Raw genomic sequence first — 24,178 nt, 5'->3', positions numbered from 1 at the left:
ATGGAGTATTACTCGGCAATCAAGAAGAATGAAATCTTGCCATTTGCAACTACATGGATGGAACTAGAGGGTATTATGCTAAGTGAAATTAGAGAAAGACAAAAATCATATGACTTCAGCCATATGAGGACTTTAAGAGACAAAACAGATGAACACAAGAGAAGGGAAGCAAAAATAATATAAAAACAGGGAGGGGGATGAAACATAAGAGACTGTTAAATATGGAGAACAAACAGGGTTACTGGAGGGGTTGGGGGAGGGGGATGGGCTAAACGGGTAAGGGGCACTAAGGAATCTACTCCTGAAATCATTGTTGCACTATATGCTAATTTGGATGTAAAATAAAGAAAATTAAAAAAAAAAAAAGACAAGACGTGTGTGAATAAAACTTGAATTTAAGACCCAGTATAGATAAATAAAGTGCTGAAATTGTTGCGGGAGAGGAGGTAGGCTTTAACAGAGAAAGAATGGCCAGTTCAGGCACAGTAGGAAGACTGTAAGAAGCCAGTAGGCATGAATCATGCCCTGAAAGGATTGAGTTAGAAAAAAAGAAAAGGAAACTACTAACATGCATTGTATGCCTATTATATTCCAGGCACTGTTAGGCAATGTCTTATCTTATGTTGGTCTCATTACAGTCTTGCAAAGCATATCTACAAATCCATGTTTCACAGGTGAGGAAACTAAAACTTGGTTAATGTTATCAAGTATTGTCTTTGGTTTCAAATATTGTCAAATACAGCCTCTCTTGCACAACTTCTTTTTTACACCTCTCTATTTTCATACTTTGTTTTTAGAGAAGTACACCAAACTCATCATGATTGAAGACAATAAGGAAAATAAAGACCATTCCCTAGAAAGAGGAAGGGCAACTCTCATTTTTTCCTTGAAGAATGAAGTTGGTGGACTAATAAAAGCACTGAAAATCTTCCAGGTAAGCGCTCTCCATATTTTTATACTTTTGCATAAAATCCTTCTAAAAGGAGTCTCCAGAATTACATTTAAAGTGTAAATTATTGTAAATTCTTCTTAAGCACACTTAAATTTCTAAAATACTGCTCAATTCTCATTTATGGAAGAGAAGATACAAATAACTAATAAAGGAGCCGGGAGGAAAGAGTCACTTCACGGATTTCAGAGAAACAAATTTTAATTTTATTTTAATTAAATAAAATATTAAAATTTAATATTTAATGCCATATTCATAATATATTTAATGATATTTTTAAGATAGCAAAATAGCAAAGATTCTATAGTTTTACTGTTCCCTACTGTCAAAGCTTTAATGCATTTGGGACTTAAATACACCTTTGGTATGAGGGTAACTTAGTATAATGCTTAGGGAAACAATAGGCGGAACAATCGGTAGTGCCTTAAAATGTTCTTGTATTTTGAGGCACCTGGGTAACTAACTGTCCGACTCTTGATTTGGGCACAGGTCATGATCTCACGGTCTTGAGATCAAGCCCCGTGGGGTTGGGCTCGGCACTGGATATGGAGCCTGCTTGGGATTCTCTGTCTCCTTCTGCCCCTTCCTCACTTGCATGTATTCTCTCCCTCCCTCTCGCTCTCTCAAAAAAAAAAAAAAAAAAAAAAAGTTCACATATTTTGATCCAGTAATTTCACTTCGATAAACCCATCCTAAGGAAATAGGGGTCAGTCAGGCAGAACATAAATATTTACTGAGTACTTACTGTGTGCCAAGTGCCCTGCTAGAATCTAAGGATGTAGACCTGAACAGAGTAGACACAGTACCTCCCCTCACAGTGTATATAATCTAGGGAGAAAGACAGAAAATAAACAAATAATGATAGTAAATAAATAGTTACATGTGTATAAAGTGACCTGAAAGAAATACCATATAGTACTATGATAGCATTGAACTGGGGGACCTAACCTGGTTTATGGGCTTAGGGACACAAAGACTTGTTTATAAGAATTAAAATTATAAACAAAGTACTTGTCCAAGGGGAGGGAGCAGGTTAAATTATGCTAATAGAACTTCACTGGCATTAAACTCTTATGCTCTGGAGGCAGACCACCTGAGTTCAAATCCTTGCTCTGTCACTTATTGGCTGGGTGACCATGGAAAAATCAATTGGTCTCTCTGTGCTTCAGTCTTTGCATCTATAAAGTGAGAACCCTGCCTCCCTCATAGGGTCATCTTGAGAAATAACAGAGTTAACATATGTAAAGAGCAGATGTTAGCTCTTTTAAAAATCAAGTTTATATCATATGACATGCTATTGTATAGCCATGTGAAAATAATACTTCAAAGAATTAAACATTTTACATAGAGACCAGTAGTCTAGAAGAGTTTGCAATGAAAAGCATGTTTTCCTACTCAATACACCAACCATATTCTAGTCCCATTCCCTAGAGGCAACCACTTTCAACTATTTCTGGTGTTTAATTCCTTTGACGCCGAATTTATGATATCTAAATATTGTTTTGATCCCTCTCGGAGTTATCAACTTTACATGATATTCATTTATTCTCTCTTGTGAATGATACTGATAACCATCACTTCTTCCTCTTCCTTCTCCCTAAATTTGATAATTACATGATTATTTTAACTTCTTTATTGATTACCTTTGAGTTTTTAAATAACATACCTTTATTTCTTCTTCTATCCACTGTCTTTTTAATTTTATTTTTAATCAAAGAATGTGTGTGCATGGTTTAAAAAGTGAACCCACGCCATAAAGCTTATAAAGAAAATAGTAGTCTTCTGCTTCATGTCTTTTCATTTTTAAGAGAAGTTTAATTTATTTTGTTAACCTTAGGGCGGAGGGTTGACTTAATCATATATCTTAGATCACCTGTAAACGATCATCATCGACTTATACAGCCTCCTCCTGTTTTTTTTTTAATTTTTTAAAATTTACATCCAAATTAGTTAGCATATAGTGCTAGCCTCCTCCTATATCCAAAAAAAAATGTTTTTTAACGTTTATTTATTTTTGGGAGCTAGAGGGGGGGGGAGGGGCAGAGAGAGAGGCAGACTCAGGAGCTAGAGAGAGAGGCAGACACAGAATCCAAAGCAGGCTCCAGGCTCTGAGCCTGTCAGCACAGAGCCTGCCACAGGACTCGAACCCACAAAGTGTGGGATCATGACCTGGGCGGAAGTCAGACATTCAACCGACTGAGCCACCCAGGTGCCCCACCCTCCTCCTGTTTTATTTCATTGTTCCATTCGATCTCCGTTTCTCCCTCCTGATACACAACTGCTCTGATATGTTTGATCTGTACACTTAATTATTATCATGTGCACTTTACAATATGTGGAGTTTTTACCTGCGTGTCCTGGTAATTTACGTAATTGTAACTGTATGATACACTTTTTCTTTCAGTCAGCACTACCCACGTATCCATTTCCTTTGTTCTTCTAACTGTGGCATCCTTTCTAGGGTGCACTCATTCTACTCATCTTCAGCCTGCAGGAGGCAACTATTTGAAGCTCTTTTAACTGTCTTTTCTAGTGCTTACTTCTATGGGTTTTTTTGCTTGTTTTGTTTCTTGTTTTTTTGAAAGATTTTATTTTTAGGCAATCTCTATACCCAAGATGGGGCTCAAACTTACAACCCTGAGATAAAGAGTCGCATGCTTTACTGACAGAGCGGCCAGGCACCCCTACTTCCATGTTCATAAACAATAGGCTCATTCTGCTATTTCTTGATTTTTTTTCACTCGTAGATATTACCTACTGATTTCTTGCAATGGAAATAAAGACTTAGCTTTTTTGACACAGCTCCCTTTCCAGTGGCACCCTCAACTTTCCTTCCCCTGAATCTTCCCAATGCAGTCATGTCCCAGTTTTTGGCTATGCCAGTTTTTAATGTTTTCAATATTAAAATTATATAAGTCCTGCTCAAAGAAGGCCATATTATCCATTATTTTGACTTCCTTTTTGGAAAACAGGATTACAATTTAGTGTTTAAAAGCATGGAAAGTTTGAATTCCAGTTCTGACACTTATTAGCTGTGTGTCTTTGGGCAAACTGCTTAACTTCTCTGTGCCTCTGTTTCTATAATTGAAATACATGACAGGGAATGTCTCACTTATTACTTCTACTTTATATAAAATTTCCTGGATCTTCCTGACTAAATTTTTCTTGCAGATGGAAAATAATAATTTTAAATTATTTAGTTATATTTCCTCACCAAATTCCATCAAAATTTTGATTTTGATAGTGTTCAATTTATAGAGTAATTCAGGAAGAATTGACTTATTGCTTCTTTGTCTCAAAAAACATAATTTAGCTTTATATTTATTCATGTCATCACTCAGAAAATATTTATCAGGGTGCCTGGGTGGCTCAGTCAGTTGAGCATCTGACTCCTGATCTCAGCTCAGGTCTTGATCTCAGAGTTGTGGGTTCAAGCCTCATGTTGGGCTCCACACTGGGAGTGGAGCCTACTTAAAAAAAAAAAATATTTATGAGTGCATTCTTATTATAAAAATTAATAAGAAATAGATTAAACCATCCTTTACTTCTTTCTAAAAAAGTTTTAATTCCAGTGTAGTTAACATACAGTGTTATACTCAGATACCACCTCACGCCAGTCAGAGTGGCTAAACTGAACAAATCAGGAGACAACAGATGCTGGAGAGGATGTGGAGAAATGGGAACCCTCTTGCACTGTTGGTGGGAATGCAAACTGGTGCAGCCGCTCTGGAAAACAGGGTGGAGGTTCCTCAAAAAGTTAAAAATAGATCTACCCTATGACCCAGCAATAGCACTGCTAAGAATTTACCCAAGGGATACAGGAGTGCTGATGCATAGGGGCAATTGTACCCCAACGTTTATAGCAGCACTTTCAACAACAGCCAAATTATGGAAAGAGCCTAAATGTCCATCAACTGATGAACGGACAAAGAAATTGTGGTTTATATATACAATGGAATACTACGTGGCAATGAGAAAAAATGAAATATGGCCTTTTGTAGCAACATGGATGGAACTGGAGAGTGTGATGCTAAGTGAAATAAGCCATACAGAGAAAGACAGATACCATATGGTTTCACTCTTATGTGGATCCTGAGAAACCACTCTATCTATTTCTTAAGACTCATTTCAGTTCCTATCTGCTCCATGGAAACTTCTACTTTCTCCAGCCCATAATGCTTTTTCCCAGGACATCTCTGCACCCAAATACTTATTACTTCTATTTCTCTTAGTCTTTCATGTGTTAGCTAACCAGATTATAAACTCCTTGTATATCTTACCTTTCTTTGTATGCTTCACAGCCCTTACCTGGCTACGTAGGTGTTCACCAAGTTAATTCAAATTGAACTGGTTAGTGTTGGAAATTAGCTATTCCAACCTTGTAATTTTTTTTTTTGTTTTTGATGGAAAAACTGTTGGGTAATTGGTTCTTATGTTTCATTATTATGTCACCGGTGCTGGTCCTCAGCTATCCAAATTGGTAAGAGAAGATATCCTCCTCCCACAGGCTTGCACATATGGCACCCAGCTCAGGCTGGCATGGGAAGAGAGCAGAAGAAGCAATCTGCTTCAGCTGGTTACTAAGTTTGTAGCTTAAGAGATTTGAGGTATTAAATACTCTGTTCAAGCTGTTCAGCTAATTTTATTAAATGCATATTCACAAAGGAAACTTTTCTTTCTAAAGGACTAACATTAATATCCCTTTTTGAAAAAAAAATTTTTTTAACGTTTATTTATTTTTGAGACAGAGAGAGAGCATGAACGGGGGAGGGTCAGAGAGAGGGAGACACAGAATCTGAAACAGGCTCCAGGCTCTGAGCTGTCAGCACAGAGCCCGACGCAGGGCTCAAACTCATGGACCGCGACATCATGAGCTGAGCCAAAGTCGGCCGCTCAACCGACTGAGCCACCCAGGCGCCCCCTAGTATCCCTTTTTGAAAACTAGCTTTTATTTGTGAGAATCTTTGAAAAGTTCTTTTTATCTAGGAGGCTTGAGAATTCTACCACTGAACCACCGGTACTCACAGGTTTGATATTTTGGTTTGAAGGCCATTCATTTCTGGCAATTTGAGGGACTTTCTAGTGGGTGATTAATTTTTCAAACTTTTTTGAACAGTACCTAATATTTAGGGGGAATTACTTTGCTTGTTGCATCAAAAACAGCCTCTTTCTCCTTTGATATTATGGTGAGTATGGAATTGATTTTTAGTGGTAATGAATGTGACGAGCTCAGTGACTAATACCATTGGAGGCTGTCATATGTATCTTCACTCTCTGCTTTACACAGGAGAAACATGTGAGCCTGTTACATATTGAGTCCCGAAAATCAAAGAGAAGAAACTCAGAATTTGAGATCTTTATTGACTGTGATATCAACAGAGAACAATTGAATGATATTTTTCATCTGTTGAAGTCCTACACTAACGTTCTCTCTGTGAATCCACCAGATAATTTTACTGTGAAAGAAGACGGTAAGTTCGAAAAGTGAAAATCCCCCTGAGAAGATTAAGTACATCATGTGTGTCCAATCTTGTATTTATCTTGGAGGCATGAAAATAAAAATAAAACACTGTCTCCTCAAATTTCTTACAGTCTAGTAGTGAAGGAAACCCCAAATGTAATTGCTTAAAATACTACAGAACAATTATAAGCAACATTTTTATCAAGTGTGAGGGAACGTGAAAAGGAAACGTTGGGTGCAAGAAAGAATTCAGAATAGTTAGAAATTGATTAAGTTTTCTCAGTTTCCAAATCATCAAACATTTCTTGATTTCACAAACCTTCAATTTACAATCCCCGAGCCCTTAGAGACTCCCACAGGGCCTACCATCTGGCAGATATTAAGTGTTCAAATTTGTGGAGAATGTTGACAGTTGCTGATGATTATGGTATGAATACACTCTTTACATACTCCTCCCTGTCCCCACTCCCACCAAAAGCAAGTGAAAAGCAACACAGCCTTCTAAGGTTTCAGATGGCTAAGATCTTCTGTTGTGAAAAAAATCCTCATAGTTTACTTGGGACAAAAGACAAAAAGATAATCCAACCACATTATATATATGTTACTCAATTTAAAATAGTCCCTTTAAGAGAGCCAAAGCATAAGAGACTCTTAAAAACTGAGAACAAACTGAAGGTTGATGGGGGGTGGGAGGGAGGGGAGGGTGGGTGATGGGTATTGAGGAGGGCACCTTTTGGGATAAGCCCTGGGTGTTGTATGGAAACCAATTTGACAATAAATTTCATATATTGAAAAAATAATAAAAGGAGGTAAACAAAATGAAAAAAAAAGAAAATAAGCAAATGAAATGTCACAAAAAATATTACTGATTTAAAATGTATTTTCTGAAGCAATATATTAATCTGTAAAAAAAAATAAAAATAAAAAAATAAAATAGTCCCTTTAGATTATGCATGACATTAGGGTATAAGCAGGACTGATACCGATCTGTTATGCATTTGCATGGCTGTGTAAGTTATTAAAATACTAATATGCTTCCATTTCTATGTGGCAGATAGCTGCTTCCCCAAATCCCTTGAGTGTCCCCACCATGCCCAAAGTCCCTGTGCTCCAGATGCTATCCTAGGTGTCCCAGGCCCACCACAAACAAACAAAGGATTAACATCTGGCAGAGCAGGAGCCTAGGACTGGTGCCCCTGTGGTATTCAGGGTTAAATCTGACTATCAATTCTGGGTATGTCACAAAGAGCATTAAATGGCTAGAACAAGAAGGATTGAATTCTAGTTCTCTCTCTTCCAATAGAGATGAATTACCTTGGATAAATTACTTCTCATCTCTGAGCTTTGTTTGCCTCATCTATAAAATGAAGAATTTTTTAGGGGCTAAATGGTTCAGTTGGTGTTTAGGGAACACCAAGTTGTGTCAGATGTCTCTACTAAGAAACAGGGATACAGATATACATAGTCCCTCCCCTAGAGTCCTTCCCATTCTTTCCTGTAAGACACAGATATGAACAGATAATGTTTTAAAGAATCAGAAACAGTGTCACAGGAGCCCAGAGGACAGAGAAATAGCTCAACCTACAAGGTCAGGGGAGGTTCATTAGATCTGAGTCTTGAAGGAAGAGAAGGATATTTTCAGGAAAACAGAAGGATGGATGGAGGAGGAAGTGGGGGTGGGGTATAGGTATTCCAGGGAGGAGAATAGCATATGCAAAAACCCCAGAGTTCTCAGAGGGCCTGTATGTCTCAGGGAGGGTGAGAGATCAGAGTGGCAAAGACACAAATGGTCTCTAAGATCCTTTGCATCAACAAAAATAAACGTTCATTCTTATTAAATTTGTACCTTTGGTCTGCAAAGTTGTACATCCTTACTCTGCTTTTTTAAGGATAGCTGGGTTTTAGTTGTTGTTTTTTTTTTTTTTTTTTTTTGTACTTTAGGTCTATTTCTAAAGTACAGCATTTCTCCAACACCTAGGAACTCAAGGAAATCAAAAAAAGTTTTAAGCTCAAAAATTTTGGATAAACTTTACTTATTAAGAGATAGAGCAATATACTTGTATAAATTTTGCCTCAAAGTACAAGCTAAAATTAAAAATCTCCTCCAAATGTATCCATGACTTTCTTAATTTCTTCTTCCTTCTTGCCTTATTTAAGATCATCTATTCCACATTCAGTGGTTTTGTATTTTGCAGGTATGGAAACTGTTCCTTGGTTTCCAAAGAAGATTTCTGACCTGGATCATTGTGCCAACAGAGTTCTGATGTATGGATCTGAACTGGATGCAGACCATCCTGTAAGTATCTTAATAAATCTTTTCAAGAGAATATTTTAAAGCAAACTAAAAAATTAAGGGAAATCATTTTCTTTTTTGGAGATTGTGATTATTCTAGACTAAATAGGATCTTGTTTTACTCTGGATTTTGGGAAGTTCCGGTAGTCTTCCTTGTTGGTGAAATCCAAACTAAAGGCCTGAAGAGCATCCAACCTCAGTGGCTCCAAAACACCTGTCGCATGCCTGGCATTCCTATTACTAAGAGCTATTCCAAAAGTTATTCTAAAATGAAGACAGAATTTGAAGCAGTTATTTATTTATTTATTTATTTATTTATTTATTATTATTTTTAATGTTTTATTTATATTTGAGAGAAAGAGACAGAGCATGAGGGGGAGAGGGCCAGAGAGAGAAGGAGACACAGAATTAGAAGCAGGCTTCAGGGTCTGAGCTGTTAGCACAGAGCCTGATACAGGGCTCGAACTCACAAACTGTGAGATCATGACCTGAGCTGAAGTCGGTCGCTCAGCTGACTGTCCCACCCAGGCGCCCCTGCAGCAGTTTTTACTAAAGTGGGGCATGGATTGTTGGAAAGGCATGTAAAGATAGGAGCGAGAAAGACTGTCCAGCATGATTGATTTATTCGGTGGTTGATGAACTACGAAATTGTTTTTTTGGAAAATTACCTGGGAGACAGTATAGGCATGAGTTGGAGAATTAGTAAGCCCAAAGCATCAGGGTTGTTTATGGAGCTCTTCGGTCCTGGAAGGTGGAGAAAAAAGATCGCAATTCTGGAGTCAACACCAAGGTTTTGATCTGCCACTTACTAGCTGTATACATTGACTGTGTATTGCCTTAGCCAGTCCTCAGCTGATCTGCCTATTTTTTTTTTTCTATAATATCTTATTAGGCAACTTATTAACTGGGATTAATACATTGCTGTACTTGCTCAGTTGGAAAGATAAAGCACACATATATGAATAAACACAAGATCAAATTGTGAAAAGTGCTAAGTGGCACAGATAAATTGCTTTGAGATGTACACAGGAGGACAAACACGTCTGGTTGAAGAGGTCAGAGGTCAACCTCTTAACTTGGCTTTAAAGGATTTTGGCAGCAAAGAGATGGAGAGGAAAGATAATTCACTGCAACATGAGCAAAGGGTCAGAGTCAAGAAAATCTGGGTCATGTTTACGGAGAGGTGACTAAGTCAGTTTTACTGATCTACTACCAAGTGCTGATGATTTTGATATTCTAAATATTGCTTACATTTGTTCCTTATTTATACCACACCTTTAACACATCTCCCAGCTTCCAGCTTGCCACCTTAAACCCATACTCCTCATAGTCACTAGAGCAATCTAAAACCTCAGGATGAAAAATAAAAAATAAATAAATAAATAAATAAATAAATAAATAAATAAATAAATAAACAAACAAACAAACGGGGCGCCTGGGTGGCTCAGTTGGTTAAGCATCCGACTTCAACTCAGGTCACGATCTCGCGGTCCGTGAGTTTGAGCCCTGCGTCGGGCTCTGGGCTGACGGCTCAGAGCCTGGAGCCTGCTTCTGATTCTGTGTCTCCCTCTCTCTCTTCCCCTCCCCCGTTCATGCTCTGTCTCTCTCTGTCTCAAAAATAAATAAACGTTAAAAAAACATTAAAAAAAATAAAACCTCAGGATGACCATTATCCCTTTTCTGACTAAAGATCACCACTGATACCTAGGTACACATCTAAGAAAATTGAAAACATATGTCCACGCAAAAACTTGTACACAAATGTTCATAGAGGCAAAAAGTGGTCCATCCACTAGTGAATAGATAAGTAAAGTTTGATATGTCCCTAAAATATAATATTATTGGCCATAAAAAAGCATGAAATACTGATATATGCTACAATATGAATGAACCTTGAAAACTGATAGTAAAAGAAGCCGGTCACAAAAGACCATATGTTATATGATTCCTTTTATATGAAATGCCCAGAATACGCAAATTCATAGAAACAGAAAGTAGATTAGTGGCTGCCAGGGTCTGGAGGTGAAGGGAAATGGGGAGAGTTTGTGAATGAGTATGGTGTTTCTTTTGGGAATAAACATTTTCTGAAATCATAGTAGAGGTAGTTGCACAACACTGTGAATTTACTAAAAATCACTACTCTGTACACTTTAAGATTTTATGGTGTGTGAATTATATCAATAAAGCTGTTACTCACTCACTGATTGATTAATTGATTGATTTATAGAAATCACCAGTGGCTTCCCATTACCCAAAGATGGAATCCAGGCTGTTTCAGACCTTTACTAGCAGACCTTAAACCAGTCCACTCCATGCCCCACCTCCTCCTCCAAACTCCAGCAACACTGGGTTGCTCCTGTTTCCCTAGGCCCAGAATGCTGTTTTTCAGCTCTGCACTGTCACTGCTGCTGTCCTTTCTGGCGTTTTCCATCCAGCTATCTCCTTTCCTCTTTTGAGACTTAGCTTAGGAGTCGTTGTTGGGAAACCTTTCCTGACCTACCCCCCGTCCCCCATACTCTTTCACATATTCTGTCTGGGTTGGGACTTTCTCTCTCTTTCAAAGTTTCTCTTTTGAGTCCCAGTGGCATTTTGTGCATATCTCTAATAAGGCAGTTATCATATTGTTTCATAATAATTGGTGGATATAAACTCCTTGAAGACCCAGATTGTGCTTCATTCATATTTGTTTCTCTGGATTTTAGCACAAGGCCAGGTGCATAGTAGGGGTTTGTTAATCTGTGGTAAAGAGAAGGAGACTCATTCTCCCCTTGTTTCCTATTTTGCATTATTGGCTGCTTTCTCCTGGGTTTTGCATTTTGATGTCTTATTTTATCTATTTTTTAAAAAATTTTTTCCTAGGTATAGATTCTAATGTTACTATTTTATCTTTTTATTATCATTGTTTGCCTTTGCAAATATGATTATGTTTGCATTTTGCGATAAAATCTAAGGCTAGATTAAGTTGTCATGATTTTGTGTATTATTAACTACTATTTTGTTAGTAATTACTATTACAGGAAACTATAACTGAAGATGTAGTCAAACGATTAAGAAAAAAAGAATCTCACCTTTGGTAAAGAGTAGTGTATTTAACTAGGATGCTGCTTTTCTTATTCCTCAAACTATTTTATTTTTGTAGCCACTATAGGATTTTTGTGTCTTTGTATCTATAGAATCTTTTGTCCTGGTAGCAACTATCGCATAAAGCTTTCATGTAACATCAACTTTAAAATAAAAATGATCATCAATTTCTAAACAATGCTTACTCAAAATAATTCTGTAGCCCTTTAATTTCATAGCTTGAGTAAAAGTGAAATGTTTCCTAAAGATCATTTGTCAAGTGTTTTTTAGGATGGATATTTTAAAACTTTTCTTTAATTATCAGGGCTTCAAAGACAATGTCTACCGTAAAAGACGAAAGTATTTTGCAGACTTGGCTATGAACTATAAACAGTAAGTATATTATAAATAACGCATATAAAATAAATGAATAGAATAAGTTATACTCATTTAGTAAATAGAAAGTGAGTGCTACTATTTATTGAATGCTAATTCAAAATAACATCTGTGTCTCATTAGTGGAGACCCCATTCCCAAGGTTGAATTCACTGAAGAGGAGATTAAGACCTGGGGAACCGTGTTCCGAGAGCTGAACAAACTTTACCCAACCCATGCCTGCAGAGAGTATCTCAAAAACTTACCTTTGCTTTCTAAATATTGTGGATACCGGGAAGATAATATCCCACAATTGGAAGATGTCTCAAACTTTTTAAAAGGTAATAAGTGAATTACTTATATGTAAGGGGAATGTTGAACTCTGTTGTGATCATAACAGAATTAAGAAAAATTTTTTTAATGTTTATTTATTTTCGAGAGAGAGAGAGAGACAGAGACAGAGACAGAGCGTGAGCAGGAGAGGCGCAGAGAGAGAGGGAGACACAGAATCCGAAGCAGGCTCCAGGCTCTGAGCTGTCAGCACAGAGCCCGACACGGGGCTTGAACTCACAGACCGCGAGATCATGACCTGAGCCAAAGTCGATCATTTAGCCAACTGAACCACCCAGGAGCCCCATCCATGACAGAATTTTTAATAAAAGAATAAAGTCAAGGGGCTCCTGGGTGGCTTAGTCAGTTAAATGTCCAACTTCAGCTCAGGTCATGGTCTCATGGTTTGTGGGTTCAAGCCCCGCATTAGGCTCTGCACCAACAGTGCACCAACAGTGCAGAGCTTGCATGGGATTCTCTCTCTCCCTCTCTCTCTCTGTCACTCCCCCCACTTACATTCTCTTTCTCTGTCTTAAAATAAATAAATAAACTTAAAAAATTATTAAAGAAGAAGAAAGTCCAGTACATTGGAGGTCAGATTTTCCTTACTCCGTCCTGGAGTATTGGATCCAGTATGGGGCACCCCATTTGAAGAGGGACAATCATAACCTGCAGCCGGTGTAGATGAAAGTGAGCAGAATTATAAGGGGATTGGAAAACATAGTATATAAATAAAATTTGGAGGACTCTTAGGATATTTAGCCTGGAGATTTAGAGGACATTATAGCTTTATTTAGGTACCAGATGATCATCTTATGTAAGAGAGGAATTACTATGTGGCCCTAAAGTAAATGACAATTGGATTGAAACTGCAAGCTTTTGGCTCAAAATGGAGAAGACCTTGTGTTAAAAGAGCCATTTAGAAATGGAACAGGCTCATGAGATGATTATTTCTGCCTCCCCAGAGGTTTTCATACAAAAGCCCTATACCCACTTGTCTGGGGTATGGTAAAGGAGATTCAAGCTCCTTAGGGGAAGATTGGTGTAAATGATCTCTGAAGCTCCTTTCCACACTAAGACTCTATCAGTTTCCCAAGGAAGATGTGCAAGGAGAGGCATTAACAGAGTAGGTTAATTTTTTTCCTTTTAGTTCTTCATGCTTATTTGGTTCAGGTTTCCTTATTTTTTCTAGCTAGTTTAGGATGTAACATGATCAGTAATTTCCAGGGTTTACAGTATGTAAGAAAAATATATATCCCCTTTGATCTCACGGAACAAATAGAAGTTATGCTTTTCACTCAAACGGTTTAGTTTATTTCCACCATGGTCTGAAATTCCTATCACTGAATTTCTTACATAGATTGTCATAAAAGTCTATGAATTTACTTAGCTCCATAATTCTTATTAGTCAACCACTATGCGCAAAACTAAGAACTAAACAGGAAAAAGCATGATAGTTTTACAAGAGAAGATTTCGTGTACATGGTTCCTATAAAAACCAGATTAAAAAAATAGTGATGAAGGATGACAGAGAACCAATGCACATGACCTCGTGGGTCTTACAAAGATGGACAAGTATATGCTATGGAAGTTATCACATTAAATTTGCTTGAGATTTGGAGGAAATATTTTGTTATGGGTACAAAACTGAAAGCTATTCACTTGGGGTCTGGAGCTTGAATTGTCTGCAGAACATGTTGCTACAGGTGTTTCAAGAGAAACTGCCAAAGAGGGAAACCAAACTTAAATGATACTTCAAACAAAACATCAGTTGGAAGGAGTTCTCTGCACTGTCAAATATGGTAGTCCCTAGACACATGTGGTTGCTTAAATAATTCAAATTAATGTAAATCAAAATGTTAGTTTTCTATCCACCCTAGCCACATTTCAAGTGCTTAATAGCCATATGTGGTTAGTGGCTACCCTATTGGGCAGCCTAGATATAGAACATTTCCATTATCATGGAGAGTTCTATTGGACCATGAAATCTACCCATCAGAGTGGGAGAATCCAAGTACAAAGCAACGGGGTGGAACTGGAAGATCAGAGGGTGAGGGTTTGAAATGAATGGAAAGAGTAGAGCTTATAGAGTTCCCCTGAGCCACTGTGGCCCACTGACTGGTCTCTTTTTATAGAGGGCATACGCAGTTATAGCTGTTGGGGAATAAACGAGCACCATCCAGTTTAGAGAAAGTATTAGAAACTACTTTGCAAGAGGTAATACTGGCTAAAAATGGCATGGATTAAAAAATCGTTCTGATTTCAATTAATAGATCTTCTTAGTTTTTTTTTTTTTTTTGCAAAAGGAAGTAAGATTGTCTAAGAGATATTCTAAACCCTTTAAGGGAGACAATAAGGTGTAATATAAGGAGACCTGGGCTCCCTTTCTACCTTTATTATCTAATGTGTGACCTTGGATACTTACTAAGTCTCTGAGCCTCAGTTTTATAGTCATCACAATGAGGAGAATAAACTTTAATTCAAATTGCAAACATGAAAGGCGGTATGATGTATAAGGTCTAACTCATTGCCTGACCACAGTAAGTGCTTAATAATTATCACTTCCCCTTAGTGCACACATGACACATTTTAGTTTCCATGTTCTCCCTTCAAAGTGTTACTTGGTACCACTGGCAGTATTAAAGCGTGGCGGTAACTGGTCTGTTTGGGTGAAGATTTTCTTCATTTTCTCCTTTGCTTTGCAGAGCGCACAGGTTTTTCCATCCGTCCTGTGGCTGGTTACTTATCACCAAGAGATTTCTTATCAGGTTTAGCCTTTCGAGTTTTTCACTGCACACAGTATGTGAGACACAGTTCAGACCCTCTCTATACCCCAGAGCCGTGAGTACTTCTACTTCAGCCTTCATTCATCAAATAGTATTTGTCATAGTGGTACTCACGTCATGAGTTTTGTGTGAAGATTAAATGAATGAACGCATGTGAAGCATTGAGAATAATGCCTGGCACATGATACATGCTCCATGCTCTGCATATGTTAGCCATTAGCATTACCATTAGTAACTGACAACCTGTTAGGTGCCAGGTGCTATTCTAAGCACAGGGAGTGTAGCATTGAAAAAAATCAGGCAGAAATTTCTGCCTTCATAGAATTGATATTCCAATGGGGGATAAGGATAATAAACAAATAAATAACATATTATATTTGATGGTGAAAAGTGCTATGGAGAAAAGTAAAGCAGAGCAGGAGGAAAAAAGTGTTATGTGTGGAGTGTTTCTGTTTTGAAAAGGGTGATCAGACAAGGACTCACTGAGAAGGTGAAATTTGAGCAGAGACTTGATTTGGTGGGGGTGTGGGGGACACACGTCTATGGGTATCCTATGTGTGTATGTTTCTGAGTGGCCTAGGTTTGAACCAAAATAGTTTCTCTACTAAATTGTTAGTGTCCTTTGTGATCTATTTCCAAGTAATACCACCTGAATAGAAGGAAGATCAGATTCTGGCTTGATTGAATTGTTGATTTTGGATTTATGTGTGACGTAAGCATCACAGTGTGACAAACCTGTACCTCTTTTTCAGAGATACCTGCCATGAACTCTTAGGTCATGTCCCCCTGTTGGCTGAACCTAGTTTTGCTCAATTCTCCCAAGAAATTGGCCTGGCTTCTCTTGGAGCTTCAGAGGAGGCTGTTCAAAAACTGGCAACGGTATAAATCTGAAAATAGCTGTGTAGATCAGTAATTCTTATCTGGGGTGGGATGTGAGTGTCAGTTTAAAAGTACAGATTCAAGATGGCTGTTAGATTTGTCTTTGTTCATATTTAATTTAATTTAAATGATTTCTTATTTATTTATTTATTTATTTATTTATTTTTAATATGAGATTTATTGTCAAATTGGTTTCCATACAACACCCAGTGCTCATCCCAACAGGTACCCTCCTCAGTGCCCATCACCCACTTTCCCCTCCCTCCCACCCCCCCATAAACCCTCAGTTTATTCTCAGTTTTTAAGAGTCTCTTATGATTTGGCTCCCTCCCTCTCTAACCTTTTTTTTTTTCTCTCCCCTCCCCCCATGATCTTCTGTTAAGTTTCTCAGGATCCACATAAGAGTAAAAACATATGATATCTGTCTTTCTCTGTATGACTTATTTCACTTAGCATAACACTCTCCAGTTCCATCCACGTTGCTACAAAAGGCCATATTTCATTCTTTCTCGTTGCCACGTAGTATTCCATTGTGTATATAAACCACAATTTCTTTATCCATTCATCAGTTGATGGACATTTAGGCTCTTTCCATAATTTGGCTATTGTTGAAAGTGCTGCTATAAACATTGGGGTACAAGTGCCCCTATGCATCAGCACTCCTGTATCCCTTGGGTAAATTCTTAGAGCAGTGCTATTGCTGGGTCATAGGGTAGATCTATTTTTAACTTTTTGAGGAACCTCCACCCTGTTTTCCAGAGTGGCTGCACCAGTTTGCATTCCCACCAACAGTGCAAGAGGGTTCCCGTTTCTCCACATCCTCTCCAGCATCTGTTGTCTCCTGATTTGTTCATTTTAGCCACTCTGACCTGTGTGAGGTGATATCTCAGTGTGGTTTTGATTTGTGTTTCCCTGATGAGGAGTGACGTTGAGCATCTTTTCATGTGCCTGTTGGCCGTCTGGATGTCTTCTTTGGAGAAGTGTCTATTCATGTCTTCTGCCCATTTCTTCACGGGATTATTTGTTTTTTTGGGTGTGGAGTTTGGTGAGTTCTTTATAGATTTTGGATACCAGCCCTTTGTCTGATATGTCATTTGCAAATATCTTTTCCCATTCCGTTGGTTGCCTTTTAGTTTTTTTGATTGTTTCCTTTGTAGTGCAGAAGCTTTTTATCTTCATGAGGTCCCAATAGTTCATTTTTGCTTTTTTTTTTAAATTTTTTTTTTTAACGTTTATTTATTTTTGAGACAGAGAGAGACAGAGCATGAACAGGGGAGGGGCAGAGAGAGAGGGAGACACAGAATCTGAAACAGGCTCCAGGCTCTGAGCTGTCAGCACAGAGCCCGACGCGGGGCTCGAACTCACGGACCGTGAGATCATGACCTGAGCCGAAGTCGGCCGCTTAACCGACTGAGCCACCCAGGCGCCCCCATTTTTGCTTTTAATTCCCTTGCCTGTTGAGGTGTGTCAAGTAAGAAATTGCTGCGGCTGAGGTCAGAGAGATTTTTTCCTCCTTTCTCCTCTAGGGTTTTGATGGTTTCCTGTCTCATATTCAGGTCCTTCATCCATTTTGAGTTCAATTTTGTGAATGGTGTAAGAAAGTGGTCCAGTTTCATTCTTTTGCATGTTTCTGTCCAGTTCTCCCAGCACCATTTGTTAAAGAGACTGTCTTTTTTCCATTGGATATTCTTTCCTGCTTTGTCAAAGATTAGTTGGCCATACTTTTGTGGGTCCAATTCCGGAGTCTCTATTCTATTCCATTGGTCTAGGTGTTTGTTTTTGGGTCAATACCATGCTGTCTTGATGATTACAGCTTTGTAGTAGAGGCTAAAGTCTGGGATTGTGATGCCTCCTGCTTTGGTCTTCTTCTTCAATATTACTTTGGCTATTGGGGTCTTTTGTGGTTCCATGCAAATTTTAGGATTGCTTGTTCTACCTTCAAGAAGAATGCTGGTGCAATTTTGACTGGGATTGCATTGAATGCATAGATTGCTTTGGGTAGTATTCACATTTTAACAATATTTATTCTTCCAATCCATGAGCACAGAATGTTTTTCCATTTCTTTGTATCTTCTTCAATTTCTTTCATAAGCTTTCTATAGTTCTCAGTATACAGATCTTTTACATCTTCGGTTAGGTTTATTCCTAGGTATTTTGTGACTCTTGGTGCAGTTGTGAATGGGATCAGTTTCTTTATTTGCCTTTCTGTTGTTTTATTATTAGTGTATAAGAATGCAACTGATTCCTGTACATTAATTTTGTATCCTGTGACTTTGCTGAATTCATGTATCAGTTCTAGCAGACTTTTGGTGGAGTCTATTGGGTTTTCCATGTATATCATGTCATCTGCAAAATGTGAAAGCTTGACTTCATCTTTGCCAATCCTCTTACCAGGCTTCTCAAAAAGAAAAGGGAGATGACCCAAATAGCTAAAATCATGAATGAAAATGGAATTATTACAACCAATCCCTCAGAAATACAAGCAATTATCAGGGAATACTATGAAAAATTATATGCCAGCAAACTGGACAACCTGGAAGAAATGGACAAATTCCTAAGCACCCACCCGCTTCCAAAACTCAAACAGGAAGAAATAGAAAACTTGAACAGGCCCATAACAGCGAAGAAATTGAATCAGTTATCAAAAATCTCCCAACAAATAAGAGTCCAGGACCAGATGGCTTCCCTGGGGAATTCTACCAGACATTTAAAGCAGAGATAATACCTATCCTTCTCAAGCTGTTCCAAATAATAGAAAGGGAAAGAAAGCTTCCAGACTCCTTCTATGAAGCCAGCATAACTTTGATTCCCAAACCAGACAGAGACCCAGCAAAAAAAGAGAACTACAGGCCAATATCCCTGATGAATATGGATGCGAAAATTCTCAACAAGATACTAGCAAATCGAATTCAACAGCATATAAAAAGAATTATATACCATGATCAAGTGGGACTCATTCCTGGGCTGCAGGGCTGGTTCAACATTTGCAAACCAATCAATGTGATACATCACATTAATAAAAGAAAAGATAAGAACCGTATGATCCTGGTAATCGATGCAGAAAAAACATTTGACAAAATTCAGCATCCTTTCTTAATAAAAACCCTTGAGAAAGTTGGGAATGAAGGAACATACTTAAATATCATAAAAGCCAGTTATGAAAAGCCCACAGCTAATATCATCCTCAATGGGGAAAAACTGAGAGCTTTCCCCCTGAGATCAGGAACAGGACAGGGATGTCCACTCTCACCTCTGTTGTTTAACGTAAAGTTGGAAGTTCTAGCATCAGCAATCAGACAACAAAAGGAAATAAAAGGCATCAAAATTGGTAATTTAAATGATTTCAGTAACATTAAAGGAGGATGTAAGATTTTTAAGGTTCATCAAAAGGAGACATGGGCCTTAAAAAATGGTAGAGAAACACTAGAGTTCAATAACAATAGTTTGTGAATATTTCTTTGGTAAAAATGATAGGCCCTCTAAAGATGATGCTAAAAATATTCTTTGAGCACTAGGTACAAGATGTCGTGCTGCAAATACAAAGATGAGGAAGGCCTGGTTCCTGCCTTCAAGGAATTTATACGCTACTTGAGGAAGCTGTTGTGTTAGGATGGGATGAACTGTACAGCGAAGTTCAGGCAGAGTGGTCTGGGAGGACAGAGAACTGCTTGGGGGAGGTTCCATGGAAGAGGAACATCTGGACTAGCCCAGGGAAGATGAGTCATGTTTTCACCTGCCAAGAAAGGGAGGAAGAGCATCTCTGGATGAGTGCACACAAGGGAAGACAGGAGGTGCTTGGTGTGTCTGGGGAAATGATGAGAAGCTGGAGCAGAGTGTGTTAGGGTCGGGGAGACAGTACGAAATAGGCTAGACGATCAGAACAGTGCTTCTCTAGTTGTGGGTCGGGGACCCCCTAGAGTCCCTGCAACCCTTGCACAGGGTCCTTAAGTGAAAGACCCACTCACAGTGCAAAGTGGCTTTCAATATAAGAAAGGCTAGAGTTCATTGATATAGTTTCAGACTCCACACTACAGCTGAACTCTAAGAAATTGCCACTTGTTGAGTTCTGATGTGTCAAAGAAGAATACCCACAATTATCTGAAAAGGCTATTAAAATATTTAGCCTTCTTCCAACTACTTTTCTGTGTGAGGCTGAATTCTCTTTGTATACTTGAACCAAAACAACATATTGCAACAGGTTAAATGCAGTAGCAGATGTGAGAATCCATCTTGTTTTCCAGCCAGACATTAAATAATATCTAGCCAGATGTTAAAAAAGATTTAGAGCAATGTAAAACAATGCCTTTTTCCTGACTCTTTTTTGTTTTGTACAATATAAGTCACTTTGCATTAAATGGTTATGTTACCATAACATGGTTTATTACATTTTGAATTTAATCAGTAAACATGTAAATGTTTTCAGTTTTAACTTTTACTGCCATAAATATAGTGAACTGTAACCCACATGAACAAAAGATCTTTCAGGTCCTGAGTAATTTTTAAGAGTGTGTAAGAGTCCTGGGAACAGCAGTTTGAGAGGGGCTACCTTAGAACAAGCCCAGATTGTAGAAATACTTGTGAACTGGTCTGGGGGTCTTGAACTTAATTCCAGGACACTTTGGGTCAATCTCTAAGGGTTGCAGTTTGTTTTAAATTGAGCTAATTCAGGATGTGAAAGTAATATCAATGTCCTTTTGCAGTGCTACTTTTTCACTGTGGAGTTTGGTCTCTGTAAACAAGATGGGCAGTTGCGAGTCTTTGGTGCTGGATTACTTTCTTCCATCAGTGAACTTAAAGTAAGAGCTGTAAACCTCTGCATATAGTCATGTTCACTTAATATGATTGATACGACCAGAAAGAGTTTTTGGATTTGAACAAGTGTCTACTATGGAAAATACTTGGGGTGGCAATAAACATTACTTAAGAGACAATTTTCCCTATTTCCCAAGTTTATAGCGATATCTTGAATTGTTTTTTTACTTATATGTGGACTTTAATTACTTAATTTCTTTTTCTTTTTTGAGTATAGTTGACACACTATAGATATATCTTTTAAATAAAAAGTACTTTAGAGCTTTTGCTTGCAAAGTCTTGCTGTTCTCTCATCGTTTTTAGTGTGCTAGCAATAACTTCTCCTAAATTCTAGAGAATTCTTTGAGATTGATTATTTATCCAATAAAGGAATGAACTAAGTATGTTTGTTAAGTAATGGGTGTGTATGAAACACTGTCCATGGTACTGTCCTGCTCTTAAGGAGCCTACGACCTGATGGTGGGTACAGTCATGTATAGGAATAACTAGTACAGGATGGAAAGTAGGTGTCCTAATGCAGGAATATATAAATAAAGATCACTGGGGGGCTCTTACATGGAAAGTGTGTTAGAACAATGCTATGGGATGATCTTGGGGCACTTATGGGGAACAACAGTTTGTTTTGCTGAAGTATATTGTGGGTTAAATAATGCTGTAGGAAATAAGTTTGGAATTGTAGGTTGGGGCCATTGCATTAGTACATTCAGAGGTGTGCTGATTGTGGTGGTTGTGTTTAGGATGTGATCCATACAATTAGACAGTATTCTTTGATTCACTGACTATCTTCTAGCATTCACTTTCTGGACATGCCAAAGTAAAGCCCTTTGATCCCAAGATTACCTGCAAACAGGAGTGTCGCATCACAACTTTTCAGGATGTCTACTTTGTATCTGAAAGCTTTGAAGATGCAAAAGAGAAGATGAGGTAAAGTATATCTTCCTCATGCCTAACTTTCCTCTGCAAAAGATGAGTCCAGGGGCGCCTGGGTGACTCAGTCAGCTGAGTATCTGACTCTTGATTTTGGCTCAGGTCATCATCCCAGGGTCATGGGATCAAGCCCCATGTCAGGCTCTGTGTTGAGCATGGAGTCTGCTTGGGATTTTCTCTCTCTCTTCCTCTGCCCCCTCCCCCACTCGTGTGACCTCTCTCTCTAAAATAATAAATAAATAAATAAATAAATAAATAAATAAATAAAAATATTAAAGAAAAATATAGGTCCAATAAAGGTAACAAATCACAGAAGTAAGCAGCTGGATAATTAGAAGCCTACTAGGTACCTTCTGCCTGTGATATATCTCCCTTTCACAACAAATATTTAGAGTATGTTGTTTATGGTGATGTTTGGTGACTGCATATATGAATCAGATACATTGAGAAATTGGTTTCTTCTCGTCAGAGTTTATAATCTAATAGGAAAAATAAACTATATACAAATTGCTACGTAACAACATAGGAAGCCTTACAGCGATACAGATGAAACTTTGTTCTCCATTTTATTCAGGAGCAATTTGTTCCAGATGGAGGAACAGGGAAAGCTTAATGACATCTGAAAAAGCACTTGGAGGATAAATAGGATTTAGGTATGTTAAGTTTTAGGCTAAGGAACAGCATAAAAAAGGTAAGGAGATGGAAACATATAAGAGTGTGATGCAGTCAAGCTATGTGTTATTTAACTATTGATCAGCTAAGTGTATTGTTAAGAAAGGAGGACATTGGAGGCAGAGAAACTACTTAGGAGATTTTTGTAATACTTCAGGTGAAAATAAGGGCCTTGGCCAAGACTGTAGGGCTATAGAAGCAGAATTAACAAAACACTTGTTGGAAGGTGTCATGAGGTCACATTGTGAGATCGTTGTGGGATAGATGGGGGTTTAAGACATGCTCCTTGTCTTCCAGGGATTTTCTGTTACTCGAGGAGTTAGGCCATGCACAGAACCAAATAACAATACTAGCAGGGCTTCCTCTAACACATATGAGCCCTTTGTGCAGACTAGAAAAAGGGGTCCCTTCTGGGTAGACCAGTTGGACTGCAAGCTGCATTTCAGCCCTTACACCTGTACAGCGGTCTTCAGGTGTGTTCCTAGGGGTCCTGAACACAATTGTTCTTGGGGGTGCCAAATGAGAGGTTCAAATGTTGGCCTGATAAAGAAGGCAGAACTTTAATGTGTGAAGAAAGGGTAGAAGTTAGGTCATTTGAGAACGGCTAGAGGATGACATTCTAAACAGAAAGAATGTCCATGTGCAGGACGCAGGCCTCCTGGCCTGTTTCTGGCCTGTTTCCATGTATGTGTGTTTGTGTGTGTATAGCTGTAGTGATGTAAATCACAGCTGAGGAGTCTGTTACTAGGTGGTCAAGGGCTCCCGTTGTCTACTGATAAAGCTACTGTAGTTGGTCTCCTTAGCGTAGCCAAGAGATATATAAAGGAATACATCATTAATACAGTCATCCACAGGATCTTTCCCTAGAAATGCAGGGGTGGATGTGTCTATGACAATTTTAGGTTTCCTACCTGTGTAGGATTCCAGGGGATCTCTGCAAAGGCAGTGTAGGGAAATAGGTCAAATTGGCTGTGTCTTTTGTCTAGTGTGTGAAATAGGTTTGCTGTTGCTCATTCCGTTTTCATCATTCTGCCTCCTAGAAATTGATTGCCTCTTACTTGTTTTCTTCAATAGAGAATTTACCAAAACAATTAAGCGTCCGTTTGGAGTGAAGTATAATCCATATACACGGAGTATTCAGATCCTGAAAGACACCAAGAGCATAACCAGTGCCATGAATGAACTGCAGCATGATCTTGATGTTGTCAGTGATGCCCTTGCGAAGGTCAGCAAGCAGCTGAGCATCTGATCCTGAAAGCATCTGAGCGCCAATTCAGAGAGAGGCCTGTGAAAATTGACTCCTGCTTTTCTTGGGCCAGCTCCTGCTTTTCTTGAAGACCTGGTCATGGAGGGACAGTAGCCAAACAACATTCTCTACTCCCATTCCTTAATTAGTTCTTTGGAAATTTGTACCTGGATACTCTATACCAGTACCTATTTTTTTTTTTTTGTAACAGCTTAGTGAAATATGATTCACATACCATACAATTCATTGACCACTCATTTAAAAATAATTTTTTTAAACATTTTGTTTATTTTTGAGAGACAGAGACAGAGAGTGAGTGGGGGAGGGGCAGAGAGAGAAGGAAACACAGAATCTGAAGCAGGCTCCAGGCTCTGAGCAAGCTGTCAGC

The 24,178-nt window shown here is 38.4% G+C and overlaps 1 protein-coding gene across 1 annotated transcript; it reads left to right on the top strand.

Annotated features, from left to right (window-relative positions):
* The first annotated feature begins 797 nt into the window (after positions 1-797).
* On the top strand, positions 798-23,963 carry TPH1 (tryptophan hydroxylase 1). Its single transcript, XM_042905587.1, has 10 exons — positions 798-934; positions 6,237-6,420; positions 8,606-8,706; positions 12,089-12,156; positions 12,283-12,479; positions 15,174-15,309; positions 16,007-16,133; positions 20,834-20,929; positions 21,736-21,869; positions 23,619-23,963. The coding sequence occupies exons 1-10, from the start codon at positions 818-820 to the stop codon at positions 23,791-23,793; spliced, it is 1,335 nt and encodes a 444-aa protein (XP_042761521.1). The 5' UTR covers positions 798-817; the 3' UTR covers positions 23,794-23,963.
* The last annotated feature ends 215 nt before the right edge of the window (positions 23,964-24,178 follow it).

Source organism: Panthera leo, chromosome D1 (genome assembly GCF_018350215.1).
Source record: "Panthera leo isolate Ple1 chromosome D1, P.leo_Ple1_pat1.1, whole genome shotgun sequence".
In the NCBI taxonomy this organism is placed as follows: Eukaryota; Metazoa; Chordata; class Mammalia; order Carnivora; family Felidae; genus Panthera; species Panthera leo.
The sequence above is the reverse complement of the archived record's forward strand: the minus strand, read 5'-3'. Positions and strand labels throughout refer to the sequence as shown.